Source organism: Panicum virgatum, chromosome 3N, assembly GCF_016808335.1.
Source record: "Panicum virgatum strain AP13 chromosome 3N, P.virgatum_v5, whole genome shotgun sequence".
Classification (NCBI taxonomy): Eukaryota; Viridiplantae; Streptophyta; class Magnoliopsida; order Poales; family Poaceae; genus Panicum; species Panicum virgatum.
In genome coordinates, this window is record NC_053147.1 from 62,968,964 (window position 1) to 62,990,060 (window position 21,097).

Sequence of the window (21,097 nt, forward strand, 5' to 3'; positions counted from 1 at the left end):
GTTGACTGCCTATGTGGACCGCCACGTAGATCCAACGAGGACCGTATATTTGCACATCACCCCTCCCAAGCCGAGCCCTCCTCAATTCTCCCCCATCCTTTCATCTCCTCTGCTCCCGCACCGCCGGGCCGCTGCAGCCCCGCTGCTCGGCTCCCGCCGGGCCGCCGCGCGTGCCTCGTCGGCTCCCGCGCGCGCTGCCCTGCTGCACCGCTCGCTGCTACGTCGGCGTCCTCCCGAGCGCGAAGCACCACTGGCGGACCCCGGCAGCACGTGGCGTGCGTGCGGGAGGCAGAGCAGGGCATGGGGTCTAGCGGCGCGCGCCAGGAGGCACGCGAGGGGGAGGCCCAGGAGCGGCACGCGTGGCGCGTCTCGGGCTTGTAGCAGGGGAGCGGGAGCGGCGCAAGAAACCGGGCGGCGGCCAGGCGGGCCGGCACGGGACCAATGGCACGCGGGAGGCGGAACGGCGGATGCGAGCTCGTGGGCTTGCCGAGGCACGCGTCCAGGCACGAGCAGGCGCGCGGATCCGGGCAGTGGCTGAGCAGGCGGCGACACGGGTCCTTCCCGACGCGCGCGGGCTCTCCCCATCCGGCAGCGGTGCTTCCCTGGCCGCGGAGCAGTGCTGTGGCGGCGGATCCCCGGCTGATTGAGTGCGCAGTGGGTCGCGGAAGCACAGAGCTCCAAACCCCCCCCCCAAATTTCCTTCTGTTCCTCCATTGCCGCCGCCACGAGCTCCTTCCCCGACACCGACCACCGTCGATTCGTCTTCTCCGGTGAGCCATTCGTCGATTCCTTGCACCCACGGCTCCTCCTCCCTCCTCTCTACCTGTTTGAGCCCTCACCCGGCCCTTTGCCGCGTTGTGCAGAGCTCCCGCGCGTCGAAGCTCCGCCCGCCGCCACCATCCTCCATCTTGGGCCGCCTCCTCGCCGCCGTTACCCGCCCTGCGCCCGGCCGGTGAGGCTCGCCACACCCCCACACGGCCCATGCGCGCGCCATCCCTGCCCTCGCTCGCCTCCCTTGCTGCCTCGTCGCTCGCCACCGCTGGTCCAGCGCCGGCCGAGCCGCGCCACGCAAGGCCTGGGGGAACAAAGTGTAGGGATGGGTAAGTTTGGGAGAGGAAAGGGGTGATTTGCAAATATACGGTCCACGTTGGATTTACGTGGCTGTCCACGTAGGCGGTCAACGCTGGTAAGAGGTGTTTTGGACCTCAAGTGACACACTTGAATAGATTGTGGACCTAAAAATGCACTTTCAAAATTCATGGACCTAAACAAAACAGGTCAACTAGTTTTAGGACCCCAGTGCATTTTACTCATTAAGGTTTAAGTCAAATTTGGCGAGTGGATACAGAACATGATGTCTTGTGTACATTCTTGGGTTATTTTCTCTCTTTTACTTTAATTTCATTTTATGAAAAATAGCATGTATGGACGTTTCTCTCTCTTAAAAAAAAAGAAAATAGGATACGGGAAGGACCCAAATATCCACTGCCAAAACCGGACGGACCAAATCCTTGGTCTTTCTCCATCGAAGCTCTCTGGGTGGCGGCGCCGGCGCATCCTCTGCAGATTGCGGCGGAAGGCGGGCGGAGCCATCGGCGGCGGGGCTGGTGAGGTATCCGCAGGAGCGGCCGATCCAACAAGGGAGAGGTCCGATCCACAAGTCAGATTGGAGCCTGACACCACCGTCCCTCCTTCCTCTGCATCTAGGGTTTATGGAGATTGAAGAATCTGGGGCGACCCCTGGCCCTGGCCGCGGCAAGAAGCGGCCGCCTTCCCCTTCTACTCCGGACGACGACGAATCTACAACTAGCATCGATGACACTGAATGGTTGGTCAGCGACAGCGACAGCGACAGCGAGGAGGGCGAGGACCACGATAATCAGGGTAAGACTCAAATCATCGGCGAGGCTGCAACTTAGGACTTCACATTATGTTTTACTCACTTCTTCCCCCGATGTTCTAGGTTAGTTGATCATGCACAATTCTCTTAAGCTGAAAAAAAACCCTTAGGAAAAATAACTCAGCATAATCTGTGATACGGAATGAATTTTCTTTTGGCATTTCTGCTGATTGGATTAGGCTCTAGGTTTCAAATTGTGGCCATTTTTACTGGTATGCTTTGGATTGAAATCCTCAATGAACTAAAATTTGAAAATTACTGGAATAGTAATTAACGTCCCCTTAATTTACTTACTCTTACGCCCTTTATATAAATGATGCTACAGTTCAGTTCAATTTGCATATTAGAGTCATCTCTACTGCGACAAAAATAATCATTAGCAAAATCCAGAATCACTGCGTTCGGCTGGTCTTCTCCCCTCCAGCGCTACAGTAATTTCCTCTCACACCACTCCAGCCACCAGCTCCAGCCAGCCCAACAGTATTTTTCTCTCACCCCATTCCAGCTCCAGCCTCCAGCTCCAGCCTGCCGAACGCGGTGAATAAGGAATTAATTTTCTGCTGGCATCTTCCACTGATTGAAGGTGTTTTAACCCTTCTAGGGGATATTTGTTTGTATGCTTTGAATCAAAATCTTTAAGGAACTAAAAAATTGAAGAATTCCTGCAACAGTCCTCATTCCAACACCGCCCCCCCCCCCTTAAATGCCTTTCTCATAAATGAATTCTTCTTGATTCGGCTACTTATTAATTGCTATTGTAATTTAATTCGATATGCAAGTGGATTCACTTTCTGTTGCCACAAAAAAAAAGTAGACCTAAGGAATGAATCTTCTGTTGGTTCAACAAATCTCTATGTTTTTCCTTCTAGGATATGTGAATGTCTTCTGCTATGCTTTTGATATAAATCCTTAAGGAGCAAAAATTGATAATCCCTGCAATTATTACCTTAATCACCGGACCGGAATGAATGCTTCTTGTCTCGACTACTTATGCCCTGTACATAAATGATACTATACTAAAAAATTGTTACTGTTGCTAAAAATCTTTAGCAAAATCCATAATGGGGAATGAATTTTCTGCTTGTTATGCACACTGATTTAATAAATATCTTGGTTTCCCCATGTAGGGCATGTTTGCTGGTGTGCTTTCAATTGAAACCCTTAAAAACAGGAAATCCAATCTAAGCACCCCCTTGATCGTCTGACTCATAAATGAATGCTTCTCCGTTCAGTTACTTATGTGCTTGCTTTAAATGATATAATTTAGCATGTGGAATTTGACTGCAAACAATTTCTACATTTTGCTACCTGAAAAGAAATATTTACGCATTTGAACCATCGAGTGATGGCTTTCACATAAAAAAGTATGTTGTTTCCATAGCTTGTGCAAAATAGTTTTTTGGGGGTTGATTTGAGTTATTTTATCGCAGGGGCAAACGACCCTTTTACAGTGGATAAATTTCCAACGGCTACTTGTGATCATGAGGAGCAGATCAATGTGCTTTACATTGATCCAGAGACTAGGCTCCGAGGACCTTTACCAATCAGACGTTATCCTCCATTCAGAGGTGGCTATCATTTATTCTGTGCAGACTATAAGGTTAACGACAAATCAGAATGTATGTGTGCCTTTTTATAACCCCACTCCACCCCCTCTTCTCGTCATCTTGGGCTTTAGCTATCATGAATCATATGCCATCAGGTACGTACTAAAAAAATATAATAATTTTGCAGTAACTGTCAGCAGTGCTGGGGATTGCTTTAATGGATCTCGGTGCCGTCCTATGCAGTTGTTTCAGTTGGTTGATATTAAAATTGCGGGCTACCGACATGACCAGTCTGGACATGCTAACATCTCTGGCTCTGTCGCTATGCGGGATACAGTCGAGCCCTTGCGCAACTATGTGTATAAGCGTGATATTAACAATTGTGAAGCTATCTCTGTGAATCAAAAGACGGTAATGCCCTTTTCTTGCAAGCCTGGTGTTGATTTCGATCCCTTCTGCAACCATGGAACTTTTTTCCTTCTAACTAACAGTAGGGGATGAAGGCATTTTGTCGTTCAATTTTGCAGCTATACCTAGGTCTGGTTATCATTCTTTTTTAAAACAAATTTGTGAATCAGCTCCAATCTAAAATATAAAAAGTACCAATCTGCATTGTAATTCATTTTTCAAACTTTCTACATCCACCTTGACATTATGAAAGGGAAATGCATTAGACATTATTTGATATACATCTAATACTCTTCTATTTCATTTTAATAATTCTATTGGTCTCTACTCTCTAATCAGCAATTCATAATATTACTGCACTGCAGGGTGTGGCACGTTTGTCATTTACCAGCCCTGCTCGAGTTATTTCAATGGTGAATCGTGTGTTGATTGAGTTTGAGCTCTATGTCCGGACTGATGCCCTGCCCGAAGATAAACCCAAGGGTGAATGCCTCATTGAAGGATGCACTGAGTTCAGCGACTTCCACGAATCCAAGTCATTTATTCAACACCGACGCATGTATGGCGAAAGGTGTGCACTGGATGTCAAGTACATGAAGCTGATCAATGCGGTGGAGGCCCGAGTTGAGGTCAAGGTTCTCCACCTTGGTGCCATTGTTGGCGGCATCAACATGAAGCTGCTTGCCAAGACCGCTGGCTTCGATGAGGTGATCCGACTCTTCCGAGGTGTTGCTCCGGAGCCACACTCCATCATGACTTTCGTTGTCGCGGCGGAGAGGCGCAAAAACTTTGATCTTTACATTGAAGCTGCTCCGAGAGACAATCCTTTTGTTGGGAAGGAGAAGTCCATGTCATGTTCTTGGCGGGTATACAGCTTTCAGCCTGTCTTCCATGGGACTGATGAAGAAGAGGTGAAGCTGGGCGAGTTTGCAGAACTTTCACTAAAGGTTATTTGGAAATCATACGGGTATGCTGGTCACCAAAAATTTAGTTTACAACTTCAGCTATTGCAGATGTACATCAAGTTGCATTTCATTGATTAGAATGATATTGTGAACCCATTTGCTTGCCACAAACTAATGCCGTTGAGTATCTTTTACATGTGCTAGTCACTCTTGTTCCCTTAACCTGCTTATAATATTCCTCTGTTTTGTTCTTTTCCCATGCATTTGTTTTTTTATTTAAGTTCTATCTGGTTTGGCTTTCATGTGCAGGTTCTAGTGAAAAGCAGGGTAGTCAAGAGTTTATGGCTAGCAAAAATCTGCCGAAGGATCTGAACTGTTGAGCTCACATCGGACTGTCCAAGATCATTTCAGTAGTAGTTGTCGCCAGCGCCGTTGCTGTATTCTGTCACCTATTTTCATCTGTTCATGTGGTCATGCACATTCAATTAAACTTGCTAGTGTTATTCTTGCTTTAAACTATCCGTGCATCTCTGAACCTCGGCCCAGACTGAGCAACGACGTGTCCAAGAACAGTGCATTTCTTTTCTTGTTATGTGGTAACCTGCTAATTTCATTTACTATAACTAATAATAGCACGGATGTCAAGGAGTACATTTGATACCAGCAGAGGTATAAAGCGGTCACCGAGACTGGCCTAACAAATCTGTGGAGGCTAACTGAATTCTGTTACTTGAGATTACTCATGTAGAGCATCTCTTGTTGACACATCACCCTTCACTTACCACACGCAGTTTCCTGATCAACTAACGATCATTTTTTGGGAGAAATTATAGATCAAACTGATTGCTCATGTCCTGTATCAAACTAAACTCTGGTAGTATCGCCAGTTTAAAAATACTAATCAAGCGTAATTGTGGAATCGTTTTTTGAAGCAATTTTTTTAAGCAAACAAATTTTGGAATCGTGAGCAGGAGCAGAGGACAAATTACGGGAGGGTGGGAGATCGGGAGAGTGGAGGGACACAGAGGAGGAACGCTCGGCCCGATCGGCCAGGTGGCTGGCCCGAGTGCTGAAATGGGCCATGTGGGCTGTCGGGTGGAGAGGGATGTGTGATTTGGGCTGAAGGAGAGAATAAGAGATTAACAGGCCTGTATGCTGTGTTATTTTTGTGAATTATATACATGGGATATACTATATACAAATTCTTTAAATAAAAATAATAGGTATTCAAATAAAAATCTTTGAATTAAAGTAAGTCCGCCCATGCACGGTATCCCGACGAACCCACCTCACGAATCCCTGACTTGCGGAACGAGAAATGGTACTGGGGGCCAACTGGCTCTATCAAAATCATAGTCTTTGGAGTTTTAAAAACTTCACTCTAGACCTCTTTTTTCTAAATTATGTTTTTGCACGTATTTAGCTTATCTCTACTTATTTTTAAAGCAGACAATGCTTTCTTGGTTCGTTGATCAGAATACGGACAAATTAATCGGAATTAAAATCAAAATCCGAACAAATCTATTGGAATCTCGATTAGGAATGAAGATAAAATATTAATGGTATTATGTAGATCTATCATATTACCCGTAGCAATGCACAAGCGCCATACTAATAATAAAACTACAGTTTCTTGATACTTTAGTTTTCTAAAACCACAACGTCCAGACAGGCTCTAGTTTTTTAAGCTTTTGTTCAGTCACTTAGCGTGCCACACACGTCCTATGGCTACGGCTTGCGTTGCGTCGGACGCTCGAGCTAGAGCTGAAAAACACAGACATTTGAAGGGTTATTTCAGGTTCGAGTTTGATGACCCTTTGTCTATTTTCAGTGACATGTGGGTCCAAGATCACACATTAGTGAAATATTAAATGATAAAACCCCTTAAATCTAATGAAAGACACAAATGCCCCTGGCCTCTTTTCCCTGCAAGACAGAAGAACCCGCCTTCTCCATCGAAGCGCTCTGGCGGCGCCGAAACCTCTACTGGTTGCGGCGGAACACGGCTGGGCCGTGTCTGGGGGTCGCCGGGAGGTGTCACGGTGGGATAGTGGTGACAATCTGGAATCCGTAGGAACATCCGAGGAGGGAAGAGATGGATGATTCCACCGTCCCTCTTCATCTCGGGTTTGTGAAGGAGAGCGAGAAGCAGCCAATGGAGATTGAGGGAGGCGGTAGCGGATCGGCGGAGACCCGTGGCCCTTCCCGCGGCAAGAAGAGGCCACTTTCCCCGCGGGGCGAGGAAGTCGAGGATTCACCCAGGTCTACCACCATGGATACTGACGATGAATGGTTGGTCAGCGACAGCGGCAGCGAGGAGGAGGAGGACGACGCCGACGACGATAATGGGAATCAAGGTAAAATCTCCAAAACCAACCACGACTGGCCACTTATACCTTAATGCTTGTGTTTCATTCTTCTGTTTCCTTTGAGTGTGCTATTTTAGTTTGATAACGCTGACTCCTCTGTGTCGAAGAAATTCATTGTCAGTATAAAACGAATGCTTCCGTTTGGATGTTCAGTGGTTGACTGAATCTTAATATTTCTTCTTCTAGTGGCCGTCCTTGGGTAGTGGGCTTTTGAAGTTTGGATCGAAATGTTTAGGAACTGAATTCTGAAAATCCGTACAGGAGTTTTTTCATATGAACGCTTCCTTAATGTTTTTTATGGTGATAACTGGGCACAATGAACCATGCTTGTTGATTCTGCTGCTTTTTTAAGCTTCGTCACTTCAGAAAAAAAATAAAAATCTGTTTTAAGCAAATGTTTCGAACAGAATTTTTTTAGGAAAGAAAAGATCTACCGAGTGGGTGTAGAGAAATCCTAATTGTGATTTGTTTCATTCTTCTTTTTTTCAAATCTAAATTCTTGCTTACTTATTTGTAAAATATTGGTAATGTTACCTCTCCTATTTCCCTATGTCGCAGTGGTTCAGACATTGTTTATTTCTGATATCAGAACTAGATTCAAGACATAACAAGTCATATGCTCTGTTTTTCTCCCAATAAGAAGGTTTGTCTTTTCCCCCCATGACATTCAAGATCCTTGTGTTTCTCTTACCTCCTCAAAACCTACCCACAACACCTTTGTATAATGATATAATTAGCATTTGTAATTTGAATACATGGGTGAAACTTGTGAAAGCCACTAATTCCATCATCTATGGTTGCTGAAATAGTTCCTTTTAGTGATTGTGAACCATAAGATGGCATAAACATACTATATATCAACAGTAGGATATGATGCTTGCATTAAACTCTTGAGATTTAACATTGGTCTTTTGTGCTGATTTTTGTGATCTTTGGTGTAGGGTTGTATCCCCCTCTTACAATTGAAAAATTCCCAAGGGCTAGTTGTGACCCTGACAAGCAAACTGAGTTGTTGTATGCAAATCCACTGACTAAGCTTCATGGGCCTACACCAACCAGGCTTTTCCCTGCATTCAAGACTGGCGAGCATATATTCAGATCAGACTACAATCTTGCTGATCTATCTGACAGTATGTTAGGCTTTTACCCCCCCCCCCCCCCAACTCCTCCCTCTGTTTGTATCTGCCATAATCAATATATTCATCAACTAGCCGGTAATACACCTTATATTTTAATATTGACTTTGCAGTCACTGTGAGCAATGCTGGAGATTGCTTAAATGGATGCTAGTGTGTTTCAATGGTATTGCTTCAGTTCATTGATGCAAAAATTGCTGGTTATGAACATAACCGTCCTGGTCGTGCGAAGATCTATGGTTTGTTGCAGCACGGGACAAAATCAATCCCTTGCGCAACTATGTTTATAAGCATGGTATTGACAACTGTGAAGCTGTTTCTGTGAAACGAAAGACGGTAATTATAATTGCTTCATCCTTTTAGGCCTTTAATTGTCTATGTGCGCTCTGTTTTATCATTCATAACATCCGTATATGTGACACTAACATATGTCAAAACTACAATTTGCCATGTTAAGATTTAGGTTCTGTTCATTTAACTTTGGGATATGGTCTCAATTACTAATACAACAGATTTACATTTGAACTGATAGTGTTTGTGAAAGCAAGTGTGGTATTTTGGTTTGCAAACTGCAACTGTCTACATGTATGCTCCTTTTATCATGGCAAAAGCAGACGTACATTAGGATGTCCAAATTTGGGCATAGTTTTTCCGTAAAATTTGTGGCTGCCATCTTAATTAGGTGCTGTAAAAAGTTAACAGCAGTAAGTTTTTTTTTTTGCAAACTTTTGCAACTATCTACCTGCTATCAATCTGAAAGTACATATTAATTTATATATATATTTATATATATTAAAATTATGCGTTTATATGAATTTTTGTACTTGTCTGACATCATTCCACTCCTTTTGCTCTATACACATTCTTACTTTGGCATATGCACATGCTGTATTGGGTATCATGAACAGTAATATCCCTCTGCTAGTAACTGATAAAAAATTCAAACTTATGACTTTGTTGCAGGGCGTGGCACGTTTGTCACTAATCAGCCCCACTCGAGTCATTGGATTCTCATTCCATGCATTGATCGAGTTTGAGCTCCATGCCTCAACTGAGGATGAGGCAAATGGTGGTGATGGTCCAATCATTGAAGGCTGCACTGAGTTATACAACATGGTTGAATCGAAATCGTTCATTGAACACCGACGCTTGTACGGCGAAAGGTGCGCTCTGGACATCAAATACATGGTGTTGATGAATGCAGTGGAGGCCCGGGTCGAAGTCAAGGTCCTCCGTCTCGGTGCCATTGATGGTGGTGTCAACTTGAGGCTGCTCGCCAAGACCAGCGGCTTCAGTGAGGTGATCAGACTCTTTCGCGGAGCCGCTCCAAAGTTGGGCATCATGATGAGCTTTGCTATAGCGGTGAAGAGGCATAGTGGCTTTGATCTGTACATTGAAGGGTTTCCAGGAGAAGATCCTACCATTGGCCAAACGGTGGTGCCAACAAATGCACGGTGGAAATATAGTTTCGCGACTAGCTACCATAGGACGGATGATGTAGTGGCAGAGCTAGGGGAGTTTGCTTCAGTTTCAGTAAAGGTGACCTGGAAATCCTATAGGAAGTTAACCTCACAGGGGAGTACAATACCTAGTTTAAAATTTTATTTATCAACTTCAGCTACGGTGCATGTTAAATATGTTAAGATGTACAAGTTGCTTCTTACTGATTATTTTGAAGTCTCGGTCTCTGTTTACGTAGCATAGTCGTTCTGTGGTGTGGAGTATGGTAATATCTACATGGAATTGACATGCAATACATAAGTATCTACAAGTTAATACTGTTGTAAGAAAATTAAGGGTAAGTGTTGCTCTCGAGTTGTCTGTCTTCATCTGCTTACAAAATGCTTGGTTTTGTTCCAATCTCTATGCATTCTCTTCAAGCATTCTCGTTCAAGACCATGTGAACTGATAAACTCGATACGATGACTCCTAAAAAAGCTCGATTTGCTTACCATGCACCGGGAATCTAAATTCCGTTGTGTCAAATGTTGATCCTTTCTCACCAAATTAGCAGATGTTCAGTATGATCGCATACGATGCAACAGTTGGTTATACATCGAGTTCATTTGTCGTGAACCTGTTGCTCCATTAGAGAGAGACGATGAACTGCGCTCAACACATCCACATGTTGGCTGAAAGGATCACCGAAACCATTCTTCTAGCAAATGTGGTCCAGTGATTTGCAAATCCTTGGACTTCTGACTACCTTCCAAAAAAAAATTGATCGACAGTTTTTACCCGAGTATAATCGTTAGGAACACCGATTTCCAAATATATCTCTCTAGGTTTCCTAAAACAGATTCTCTTTGAGCAGGCGCGTATCCTCTAGGGCTATTTGAACTATTTGGAGGGGGGTTAAAAGAGAATCAATGGAGCTCACCCGAAATAGCCCCAAAGAGCATCTCTTGGGAGGGATAATTTTTAGGGGTGAGCTATTTGCAAATAGCCCTCCTATTTGGCTCCTCTAGGGCTATTTGAACTATTTGGAGGAGGGCTAAAAAATAACCCATGAATCCAAACAACCAATATATATACAATTCACTGACGTGGTCGGACAACTCATTTAATTGAGAAACAAACAATTTATACATATTCTAATGTACAACTGCTATTATATATGTGAATATTCTTGAGCCTTTGGAGATCTTCTGGGAGTTACCACCTTTGCTTGTATACATAACCAATGATAAAGCAATGTAAAAATGTTCCTAAAGAATGGCAGAAAATCATCTGTCATGATCAAGTGTGCATGCTACATAGGTTATCTGTTAGTAAAAAAGTAAAAATTTTGAATCTTGGGTGTTGGGTGGGTGCACGTCTTGAAAAAGAAAGAGGAAAAGGAGAATGTATTTTGAAAAGGCCCAAATGCCCGCTTCCTGCTTGCAAAAGGCCCAATACTCCAAAGTCCAAACCGCGATTTTTTTATTTTTATATTTTTCAAAATCGTTTTTTACAGAAATATATTTTCGGTTTCATAATTTACAGTTTTGTACCCCTACCGCCGGCTGCGGGGCGGCCGGCCCCTGCCGCCCTGCTGCCGGGCAGTAGGGACCTGAATGTAAATAAAATTTATTTTTATTCGCATTTTGGCCTTTGGGGGGGAGCCTGCCGCCCGGCAGCCAGGCGGTAAGTACCCGCTGCCCGGTGGAGGGGCGGTAGGCCTACCCGCCGCCCGGCAGGGGGGCGGCAGGCCCCTCCCGCAGGTTAAACTTTGCCCGTCAGTGCGGTAGTGCGGCATTACAGGCACCACCACGACATTTCGGTAAACATATAATCCATATCTTAATTTCAAATAATTTTGGTATGAAGTCTAATTCCTTTTGCATTTACATATAGGATCGCAACACTTATATGATGCGGGACCTTCTTCGTATTATCCTATGGCGACAGCAGAAGGAACGCAAGGTAAATACATAATCCGTAACCCGAATTTATCATGTTATTCTTATTTCTATGAATATTTTAAATAATTTGAACGGTTTACAGGATCGCACCACCAGCTTCCTGATATGGGTCCTTCTTCGTATCCACCACCAACAGGTACGTATGATGAATATGTACCCAAATAGATTACTTATAAGACGATGATTAAGATATCTTAATTGCTACTGCATAGGGGCCACACAAGATACCTTGGAGGCGAACTTCGAAGACTGGAGTCGGTTATTTTCTACACCTAACCAGCAGGCCGATCCTACCTTCCAGACACATGTGGCCACCGGACGTCCAGGTAGAGACGTAGGGCCTCCAGACCGACACACATACCCTACAGACCACGTCCACGCACAACGTAAAAGAGGTCGACATGGCCGGGGTGGTTAGGATGTGCTTCTAGTTGTTTCTGTATTTTTGTTATGAACATGTCGTCATATTATACTTATTTCGTTCTCATGCATCACCTATTTCGTTCTCAGTTGCGTATGTATATGAATTGCTAAGTTATACTTTTCATATTCATCTACTTTACTAAACGGTTTTTATTTCTATCCAAAATATTTAAAACCACATCTAATGCCACACTACCGTACTGACGGACAAGATTTAACCTGCGGGAGGGACCAAAATGGGATTAAAAATAAATTTTATTTACATTAAGGTCCCTACCGCCCGGCAGGAGGGCGGCAGGGGGCCGGCCGCCCCGCAGCCGGGCGGTAGGAGTATAAATCTGTAAATTATAAAACCGAAAATATATTTCTGTAAAAAACGATTTTGAAAAGTAAAAAAATAAAAAAAAATGCGTCCAAACCCCTGCCGGGCGGTAGGGGTATAAATCTGTAAATTATGAAACCGAAAATATATTTATGTAAAAAATAATTTTGAAAAATATAAAAATAAAAAAAACGCGTCCAAACCCCTCTCCTTGGCTGAAAAAAAAAAAAAAAGACCCCAACTTGTCGTTGTCCATCGAAGGAAGGTCTGGGCTCTGCCGATGCCAACCCTCCAGTCATCGTGGCGGAAGCCCGCAAGCGTACGGAGACCGTGGAAGGCGGCGGATCGTCGCCTCGCCGCTCGTCGGTGACCTCTACTAGCCCTCGCAGCGGCAAGAACCGGCAGCCCTGCCCGCGTACCCCTCCGGACGGCGACGAGGATTCATCCGAGTCTAGTCCATCGGCGACGGCCATGAATGGCTCGTCAGTGACGAGGATTCGGATTTCGAGGCTTCGGGTGAGACACTGAGACTCAAAATCATCCGTAAAAATCAGGCGATCAGCCATTGCTCAATTCGTTTAATCCCCCCTCATTTTTGGAAACTGCATAGAGCCGCTGATATATAGAACAAAAAAAAAGCATGTAATATTCTAAAAAAGGAAAATCTTGGGTTGATTTCCTAGTCTCCGAAACCAACCTTTTATGTAATTTTAAACTCTCTTTCTCTTAATGAAAAACATGCTCAGTCACGGTCATTAAAATATTCTAAAAAAAGGAACACCCCTACTATTAAGTTTGTGTGGAAACAAGGTACTCTATGAGGGTAATTAAAAAAAAACATGTGATTCATGTGAAAGGTACCGAACATATATATGTTCACATGAATACTTTGTTCTATTATATTAATTGTCGGCTTTGGATTGAAAGCGGAAACAAACCCACTACTGATCCAAACACTGAAGAAGTCTAATTAGATTCTGCTCCAATTATATGGCTAAAGTAATAGGAGAAGTTTAGGTCCCCAAAGTACCATGGACATATAATAGTTTCACGGGATCGTGACAGGCTCATAAACCCTGGGTCGGTTATAGAACAGAAATAAGATAGAATATTTCAGTTCACAACCTACTGCATCAGAAATACACCATTTAACATCAGGTTCATTAAGTTGAGACACTTATCTGGTAGATAAAATCAGATAAAGTAGAGAATATACTAGAGTTTCTCATTTGGCCCAAATTAAAGTAGATAACATAAAGTCAGCGGTTCGTTTAGAAATTAAAAAAAAAAGATTTTCTCATTTGGTGCCCCTGCACACTGTAGTTAAGACTAGGCCCAAAGTCTAGCAAAAAGCCAGAAGAACTTTAATATGGGAAGACTAACCTGTGTTATACGGTAACAGGTTGGTAACCTGTTTTTGTACGGTTTACTCATAAAATTTTTTTTTTTTTGCTTGGGTGGCGGCATAAGCACCTGCTTTTTTTTCCTGCTCACTTTTTGTCTACAGTTTTGGAAGCTTAGCCTGTTGTGGTTTTGTGTGCTTATCTGTCTATGGAACTCAAGGCGTGAGCATGCGACTATGTTTAAAATTGAAATAAGCAATTATGCTGCATGCGCATGCCCTCGGCATTTCTCATGGACTGCAATTGTTTTGCACATATTTGTTAATAAAGCAAGGGATTTTGAACTATCTTGTGATGACCTTCACATCAACAAAATATGATACTTCAATAAACTCCGAAGCTTGTTAGCTTTATCCTTTTGGCTGATTTCAGTGACTTTTATGTAGGAGTAGGACTTCACCGCCCATATGCACTTGATGATGTCCCAAAGTTTAATTGTGGCTACGAAGAGCAGAACTATGTGTTGTATAGGAACCCAGATATTGAGTTTTTTTTTCCTCGAACACCGATATTGAGCTTCGAGGTCCTTCACCAATTAGACTTTCCCCTGTATTCAAATATAGCAACTATGTGTTTGGTTCTGATTATAATCTTGGTGATAAATCTGGAAGTAGGTGGTTACTTTGTTTGTTCATTGTTATTTTTATTTACAATACATTATATAGTCATCAACTACTGTAAATCTGTATGTATCCTCTTTAATATTTGATTTTGCAGTCAGCATCAGCAATGTTAGGGATTGCATGCTCAACTCAATGCCGCTGCCTCCCAATGTTTTTGCTTTAGTTCATTGATATTAAAATTGCTGGATATCTTCATACCTGGCCGGCCCTGGTAAGATCTTTGGTTTTGTTGCAGCATGGGATACGATTGAGCCCTTGCGCAATTATGTCTACAGGCATGAGATTAACAACTCTGAAGATGTATATGTGAAACAAAACACGGTAAAAGCATGAAATAAGGTAATTTTATTTCTTATATGAACTTTGAAAGCTTGCAAGTATCTGTACATGCTCCTTTTTAGCATTCTAAAAATCAGAGCTGCATATCTTTTTAAATAGGCTTCAGCCTTACAAGTTTGTGAAGCTAACATCAATAATCCCTGCTACAACAAAAATAAAACAGGCATTCTAATTTACAACAACATATGCGAAGAGAAGGGGATAGTTTGGTTTGCAAATTCGCAATTGTCTACCTGCACACTGCTTTACATCATCATGAAACTAGTCATCCCTATTAGTTGTTCCACATATATGCTATCTCGTATATGTGATTGGTGAACAAGAGCGCCTCTGCTACAAACTGATGATCTGAATATGATTGCACTGTAGGGCGTGGCACGTTTGTCACTGACAAGCCCAGCTCGAGTCATTTCAATGTGTATCCCAGGCATTGATCAAGTTTGAGCTCCGGGTGCGGACCGAAGGCTGACCTGATGAAGATGAGCCCAAAGGTGACTGCCTGATTGAAGGATCAGATTCCTTCATTGAACACCGGCGCCTGTACGGTGACAACTGCGCTTTGGACGTCAAGTTTGCAGTGCTGATCAATGCAGTGGGGCCTGCATCGACGTCGAGGTCCTCAGTCTGGGTGCCATTGCCAGCGGCATCATCCTGAAGGTATACGTCAAGACAAGTGGCTTCAGTGAGGCGATCCGTCTCTTGGAAGATGCTGCTCCAAAGCCAGGTGTTGTGATGAGCTTTGTTGTTGCAGACTTGCAGTGGAGACACACAACTACCTCGATGTCAACATCGAAGAGTCATCGGAAGACAATCCTGTTCTTGGGCGAAAGGAGAAGAAGCCGGCGTTGTGTTCATGGTGGAAGTGCAGCTTCGGTTCTGATTATCATGATATGGACAAATAAGTAGCAGAGCTGGGCGAGTTTGCAGTAGTTTCAGTCAATGCAATTAGAAATCCTATAGGAAGAAAGAATCCTCAAGGGAGTAACTGAAAATTTTATTAAGCATGTAACTCTATAACCAGAACAACTAGAGGGGACGATGACTAGGAGTCTAGGAGTATCTAAGTATCTACATTTTGGCAAGCCCTATGCTCCAATCATGCTCAACACTCCACTACTAGAAAGAAATGATGATTACTCATTTTGAAAATCTCATTTCAAACAGACTATTATCTGTATGTTGCAAGGCAGCGTATAGCTCTCCAAAAAAGTTAAGTATGTATTCTTCAATTCGCAGCCTCGAAGAGATTGATGCACAGATCAATAATAATAATAATAATAATAATAATAATAACAACAACATCATCATCATCATCATCATCATCATCAAAAAGTTAAAAAAATCAATATTTCCCTTTCATCGATCATTTTACACTGCATGACATCTCAAAAGCAATGCCGTATAGTCCAGTGACCTATTGATCCACAGAAAACTGAAGTTTTTGGGCGTTAATGAGTACAGGTGAACCTTGTTTAGTTCTCTCTACAATCTGCTGAATCAGCATTTTACTATCATCGTCGGTCTCGTCTTCGGCATCCCCATCACTCTCTTGAGCTCTGCTAGCATCCACACTCTTCAGAATTTGCTCCCAAGTGGGTATTTCTTTCGGCTTCCTAGAGATGTCCTCCAGGCCCCAGATCAAGCCACGGTCCACCAAGTAATCTTCTGTCACCTGCGGTTTTCCGTTTGTACTTGTGGTGCAAGGGGAGTCAGCAATTCTCATGAATTCTTCGTACGCTTCATCATAAGCTTCTAGTGCATCTCCGGATAGGTTTAGACAATAGGGTTCTGCTGTGGAGCTAGTTTCCTGTATGAACATGGGACTTTCCTGGTTGGACGAAGAACCTGACTCACTGTTTGAGCAGATTCGTTCATCGAAGATTCGATCAGCCACCATCATCTGCAGTTGTGCCTGCTTCTGTCTATGGGCAAGTACTGACTCAAGCTCCTTGATTCGGTCTTCAAGCCTATGTTGAATCACCTTGTGGAGACGAATGCTGAGATCTCTAGGTGAGACAGGATAATTTGCTCCACGTGTATAATCTGGGGAACTTTCTCTGCTGTCCCTGCCATGGTAACTTTCACTGCTGTAATCTGTGAGGTCGCGAGGGACCATATCAACTTTCAGTTCACCACAAACAATGTCACCAATAAACTCTTGATCAACCTGTGGATGCAGAATTTCAGTAAATAGAATTGTAGGCTACTTCAAATGTATATGGAGTGTTTCGGTGAAAGATCATTACCTCATTGAAGTCGGATGTTTCTTCTTCCAAACCTTTCAAGGTGATATTCAGTTCCAGTCTCGCAAGCTCGGCTTCAAGCTCAGCTTCGATTTTGCTCATCGGCTCCGGATCAACATGTATTTTGTTATTATCATCTATTATTAGCAGATAAAATTGACAGTAATACATAAGCTTTTGCTTTGAATAAGTTACAAAATGTCCTCAGAAAATTATAAAAAGTTGACACTTTACCATAATGTTTGCTAGTAGTTTCATTTGGCAATTCTTTCACAGTTAAACCCTCTTTCATCTCCAGCTCATCTTGTAAATCCTGAACCAAGTTCTCCATGCGCTTCAGTGTGCCCTTCAAAATATCAAATTCCTTCTTGTTTGACAGAGAAGATGCTAGAATACCGATGCTCAACCCAGTGGAGAATAGGAGCAATCGATCACGTAAACCTGCAGATCGAATGTCCTTATTTACGATTTGCTAAATGCTTCAAAGCAGAGAAAAGTCTAAAATAACATGAATTCAGTTAAGAAGGATGCCATTCATACAGGAAAAACACCATTTCATTTACAGTCATTAGAACGACAGAGAAAGAGGTTACTGTAAGACATGAGTGTCTGCAAAACATCATCTGAATTATTGTCCTCTGGAATTTGACCTCTGAATTGTAGTAAGCAATGTTGCATAGGAAAGAATGAGAAAAATCACAAGTAGTAATATGAATGAGAAAGTGAACTCAGAGAACTGATAATATAACATTACAAGTAGAGTTTCTTTAAAAAAACCATGGAGGTAGTACTAGTGAAGAGGAGTCATAACAATTAACGAAAGGAACAGAAGTTCCCCAACGAGTTATCAGAAGTTCTCTACTAGTAGTATTACCTGACCATGGATGTCAAGAGTTGAGTTTGTACAAAGATGACAGATGGTAGTTTCAATGTGATGGTGCTGGTGCTAGTAACAGGACAAAGGACTGGATGCTGTGTACTTGGCTATGCAACTACTTATAACAGAATTCTCAAAATCTTATAGTATAACTGTAATATTTCCATTTATCTTAGCAGCTAAGCACTTCAATTGAAATGTTTAGTTTTTATTTCAAATTGGATTGGCAGACATAATAGGCATGTCAAACAAGAATTCATGAACCATGCCCATCATGATATCATAATACATCAGGGTGTCCAAATGTCCAAGGAACGCAGTATTTGACTCACTTCCATTTGATGTATAGTATATGACAAGGAAAACATCATGGAAGCAAATTATTTGAAGCATGGAATTACTCCGCAATAATTATATAGCCAACATCGAGGAATGATGCTAAAAAGTACCTGATTGTCCATATGATTTGCTACTTCTCTGAGAACCAGACAGGCCAGGCCTTGCAGTGCGTGATTCTCTACCCTCTTGTTTGAATTTCTTCAGCTCAGGCAGAGGAGCGACCCCAATCACGTTTCCTGGAATCATCGAGGTGTCTCTAAATTCCTCCTTGTCGAATCCAATATTAAAGGGTACAGGCACTGGTTCGTAGCGTGATTTACTAATTATTCTTCCCCCATCTGTTACAACAAATGGCCTAGCAGAAACTGGGGACGGAACCGGAGCAAATGTGCATTCTTCAGTTTCGAAGTTCTCACAGTAAAGATGTGGTACACAGGGGTTGTCCGTCAGCACAAGTGGCTCCACCGAATTCCCACAAGATCTGCTCCTAAGAGCTCCACAAACTCTTCCAGGCCCAGAAACAAGGCCAGGTCTCCTTGCAGAAACTTCAACAGCTTGAGCATCTCGAAAGCAATCCACCAGATTCTTGCCTGTACCAAATGGCCTGCTGCCACTGGCATGCATCCTTTTGTTATTGTTCTTCTTTGAGCTGCTTGTCTTAAAGATCCAAGGCTGTAAACTCAGTATGGATCCAGGATCCCTCAGATACTCGCCTGGGCCTGGGCTCACTGAACCAGTGTTATGGCTGCCGCTAGTAGAAGCAACAGCCCTGCCTGATGAGCCACCAAACGAGGAGTGAACAGAGCTTCTTGGAGTGTAAGGCACATTCTCCTCGTCGAAACTGATGTCCCCAGCAATCTGATTAGGAATCATCCTGCGAAACACATTGTTATCCGCCTCCCCATTCTTGGGGTTGCCATGCTTGTCCATCAGGAGAAGTCAAAGACTCGCCCTAATTCTTCAACAGCAGCACCGAAGGCTCTCCATCTCCACACCTCAATATGATTGAACAATCCTACATGAAGAAAACCTTATTAGACTAACAGCATTAGCATAAGTGAACACCCAAAAGGAGTGGAATACCCTATACGCTCACCTTGGGCGCCTAGCCCAAGATGTCAACGACTATCCACCACGCGAGCTTAAAATGGAGGAGCCTAATCAAAGCGAGCCACGGATTGATGGGTACGAACTACGCATCACACAAATCCACAACTAACCGACGCAGCGCTAGAGAGAGAGATTTGGATTTGACTGCTCTCACTCACAGCAAAGAAACGAGCTTCTAGAACAATCCATTCAAAGCAAGCAAGACTCACCCAAAACCAATCCTCCACATCCAGGTGGATCTCCACTCCACCAGAGTACCAGACCAGGGGAGCGGCGGCGGCGGCGGACCGAAGATCCCGCAGAGGAAGAGAAGCCCCCCAAACTCGACAAGCTAGCTCGAATTCCGCCGGCGCCAACCTCACGAATTGGCCCCCAAGAACATCAGAAACAGAGGTAAATGGATTTTTTTCCCCAAGAAAAACAGGGGGCCAGCAATCGCCAAGGCCGGCGGCTTGTCTCGCCCCCAAGAAAGGGATGAGGGTAATAAGGCGCCGCCCGCGGCCGCCGCCGGCCCCGCAATGCGGCGACAGGGAAGCCCGAGTGGCGGAGGTGGAGCTAGAGTAGGAGGGGAGCAGCCATCATTGGGCATCAGGCATTTGGTGGGATTTGGGGTGCTTGGGTTTGGGGTTTGGTCTGGAGGAGGCAAGAAGAACATCCCGAGGAGCCAAACCACCAGGAACAGGACCACGACAGCACAATAAAAGGATTTTAAAATGGAAACGAAATTGCTGGAATTCAGTTAATTTCCGATCCACGTATAAATGCATAAGATAAGATGGTGTAGTATTGTTCAAAAAAAAAACAACAGCCACCACACAATTGGTCAGGCAAAAAGTTGTAAGACCTGCCAATCTTTCTTTTAGCCTGCTACTTTCAAAACGGATGAACACAGATTTGTCCCATGAAAATACCACGAGTAGAACCATCGACGAGATAAATTCGTGAAGGCTTTTTGTGTGCATCTTTTAGAATGGACACGTATTGATGTCGTTTGAATTGGCACTAACCCCCTTAAGTTCTTGCTAATTTGCCTCTCCGAGCATTAATTAGAGGCTGTTAGGATGAGTTGTTTCAAAAGTTGTACATGAATCATTTCCTATTTGGTTGCTGCACCAATCTTATCTAATTCAGTAAAAATTAAAGGTAACCACATTTTTTACACATCATCCCCATAATCTTTTTCATCCAAAGAGTTGGTTTTTCTCGTGTAATTTATCTAATTGACCTTTTTGTCCTTTCAATGATGGCGGGGCCCGGCCCTTGTGTACAGTGTCCAAGGACTGCACTTTGTTTTCCGGGGAACAGGCAAAAGAGATGCTTAGCCTTTACATCATTGCCAAAGCAAAAGTTAATCGTCTTCGATCCCAGCCGTCAGTGTCCTTCTCTGTGGTTTCAGCTCTTGGATGGCATGAATGTGTGCAAGGCCCACATCTTGCTCCATGTATGGTCTGGTCAGCTGCACCTTGTCTTTGATTTTTTTCTCTCTCACACAATTATTCATTGCATGATATAAAATGCACTCAGCTTCATAATTTAAGTCCACATCTCGCATAAAATAGGGTTTATCATGTCCACATCGACTAGCATGTTTCGATAGTACCTATGCACATCCATCAGCTAACAGATTTTCTCACGTTTTGTTCGGTAGTGTTTGGTTGTTGGGTCCAACTGGGTTAGGACGGGTTGGACCCATATTTGCATGGGAGTTAGTATAGGTTTAGATTCCGAGTGCCCGTAGCAAATTAACAT

At 43.5% G+C, this 21,097-nt stretch overlaps 3 protein-coding genes across 3 annotated transcripts; 2 read left to right on the forward strand and 1 right to left on the reverse strand.

The window, feature by feature from the left end:
- Positions 1 to 1,440: 1,440 nt before the first annotated feature.
- LOC120666561 lies at positions 1,441 to 5,332 on the forward strand. The gene is made up of 6 exons (XM_039946428.1): positions 1,441 to 1,607; positions 1,708 to 1,884; positions 3,331 to 3,519; positions 3,635 to 3,858; positions 4,221 to 4,822; positions 5,070 to 5,332. Exons 2-6 carry the CDS (start codon positions 1,713 to 1,715, stop codon positions 5,074 to 5,076), a joined length of 1,194 nt encoding a protein of 397 aa, XP_039802362.1. The 5' UTR covers positions 1,441 to 1,607; positions 1,708 to 1,712; the 3' UTR covers positions 5,077 to 5,332.
- A 1,371-nt stretch (positions 5,333 to 6,703) lies between these two features.
- Positions 6,704 to 9,373, forward strand: LOC120663732. The gene is made up of 4 exons (XM_039942630.1): positions 6,704 to 7,117; positions 8,071 to 8,259; positions 8,379 to 8,601; positions 9,229 to 9,373. Exons 1-3 carry the CDS (start codon positions 6,856 to 6,858, stop codon positions 8,417 to 8,419), a joined length of 492 nt encoding a protein of 163 aa, XP_039798564.1. The 5' UTR covers positions 6,704 to 6,855; the 3' UTR covers positions 8,420 to 8,601; positions 9,229 to 9,373.
- Positions 9,374 to 16,076: 6,703 nt separating this feature from the next.
- Positions 16,077 to 20,023, reverse strand: LOC120666562. Its single transcript, XM_039946429.1, has 5 exons — positions 19,558 to 20,023; positions 18,349 to 19,253; positions 17,257 to 17,463; positions 17,026 to 17,159; positions 16,077 to 16,946 (listed from the first exon to the last, which is right to left on the reverse strand). The coding sequence occupies exons 2-5, from the start codon at positions 19,166 to 19,168 to the stop codon at positions 16,194 to 16,196; spliced, it is 1,914 nt and encodes a 637-aa protein (XP_039802363.1). The 5' UTR covers positions 19,169 to 19,253; positions 19,558 to 20,023; the 3' UTR covers positions 16,077 to 16,193.
- Between the last annotated feature and the right edge of the window lie 1,074 nt (positions 20,024 to 21,097).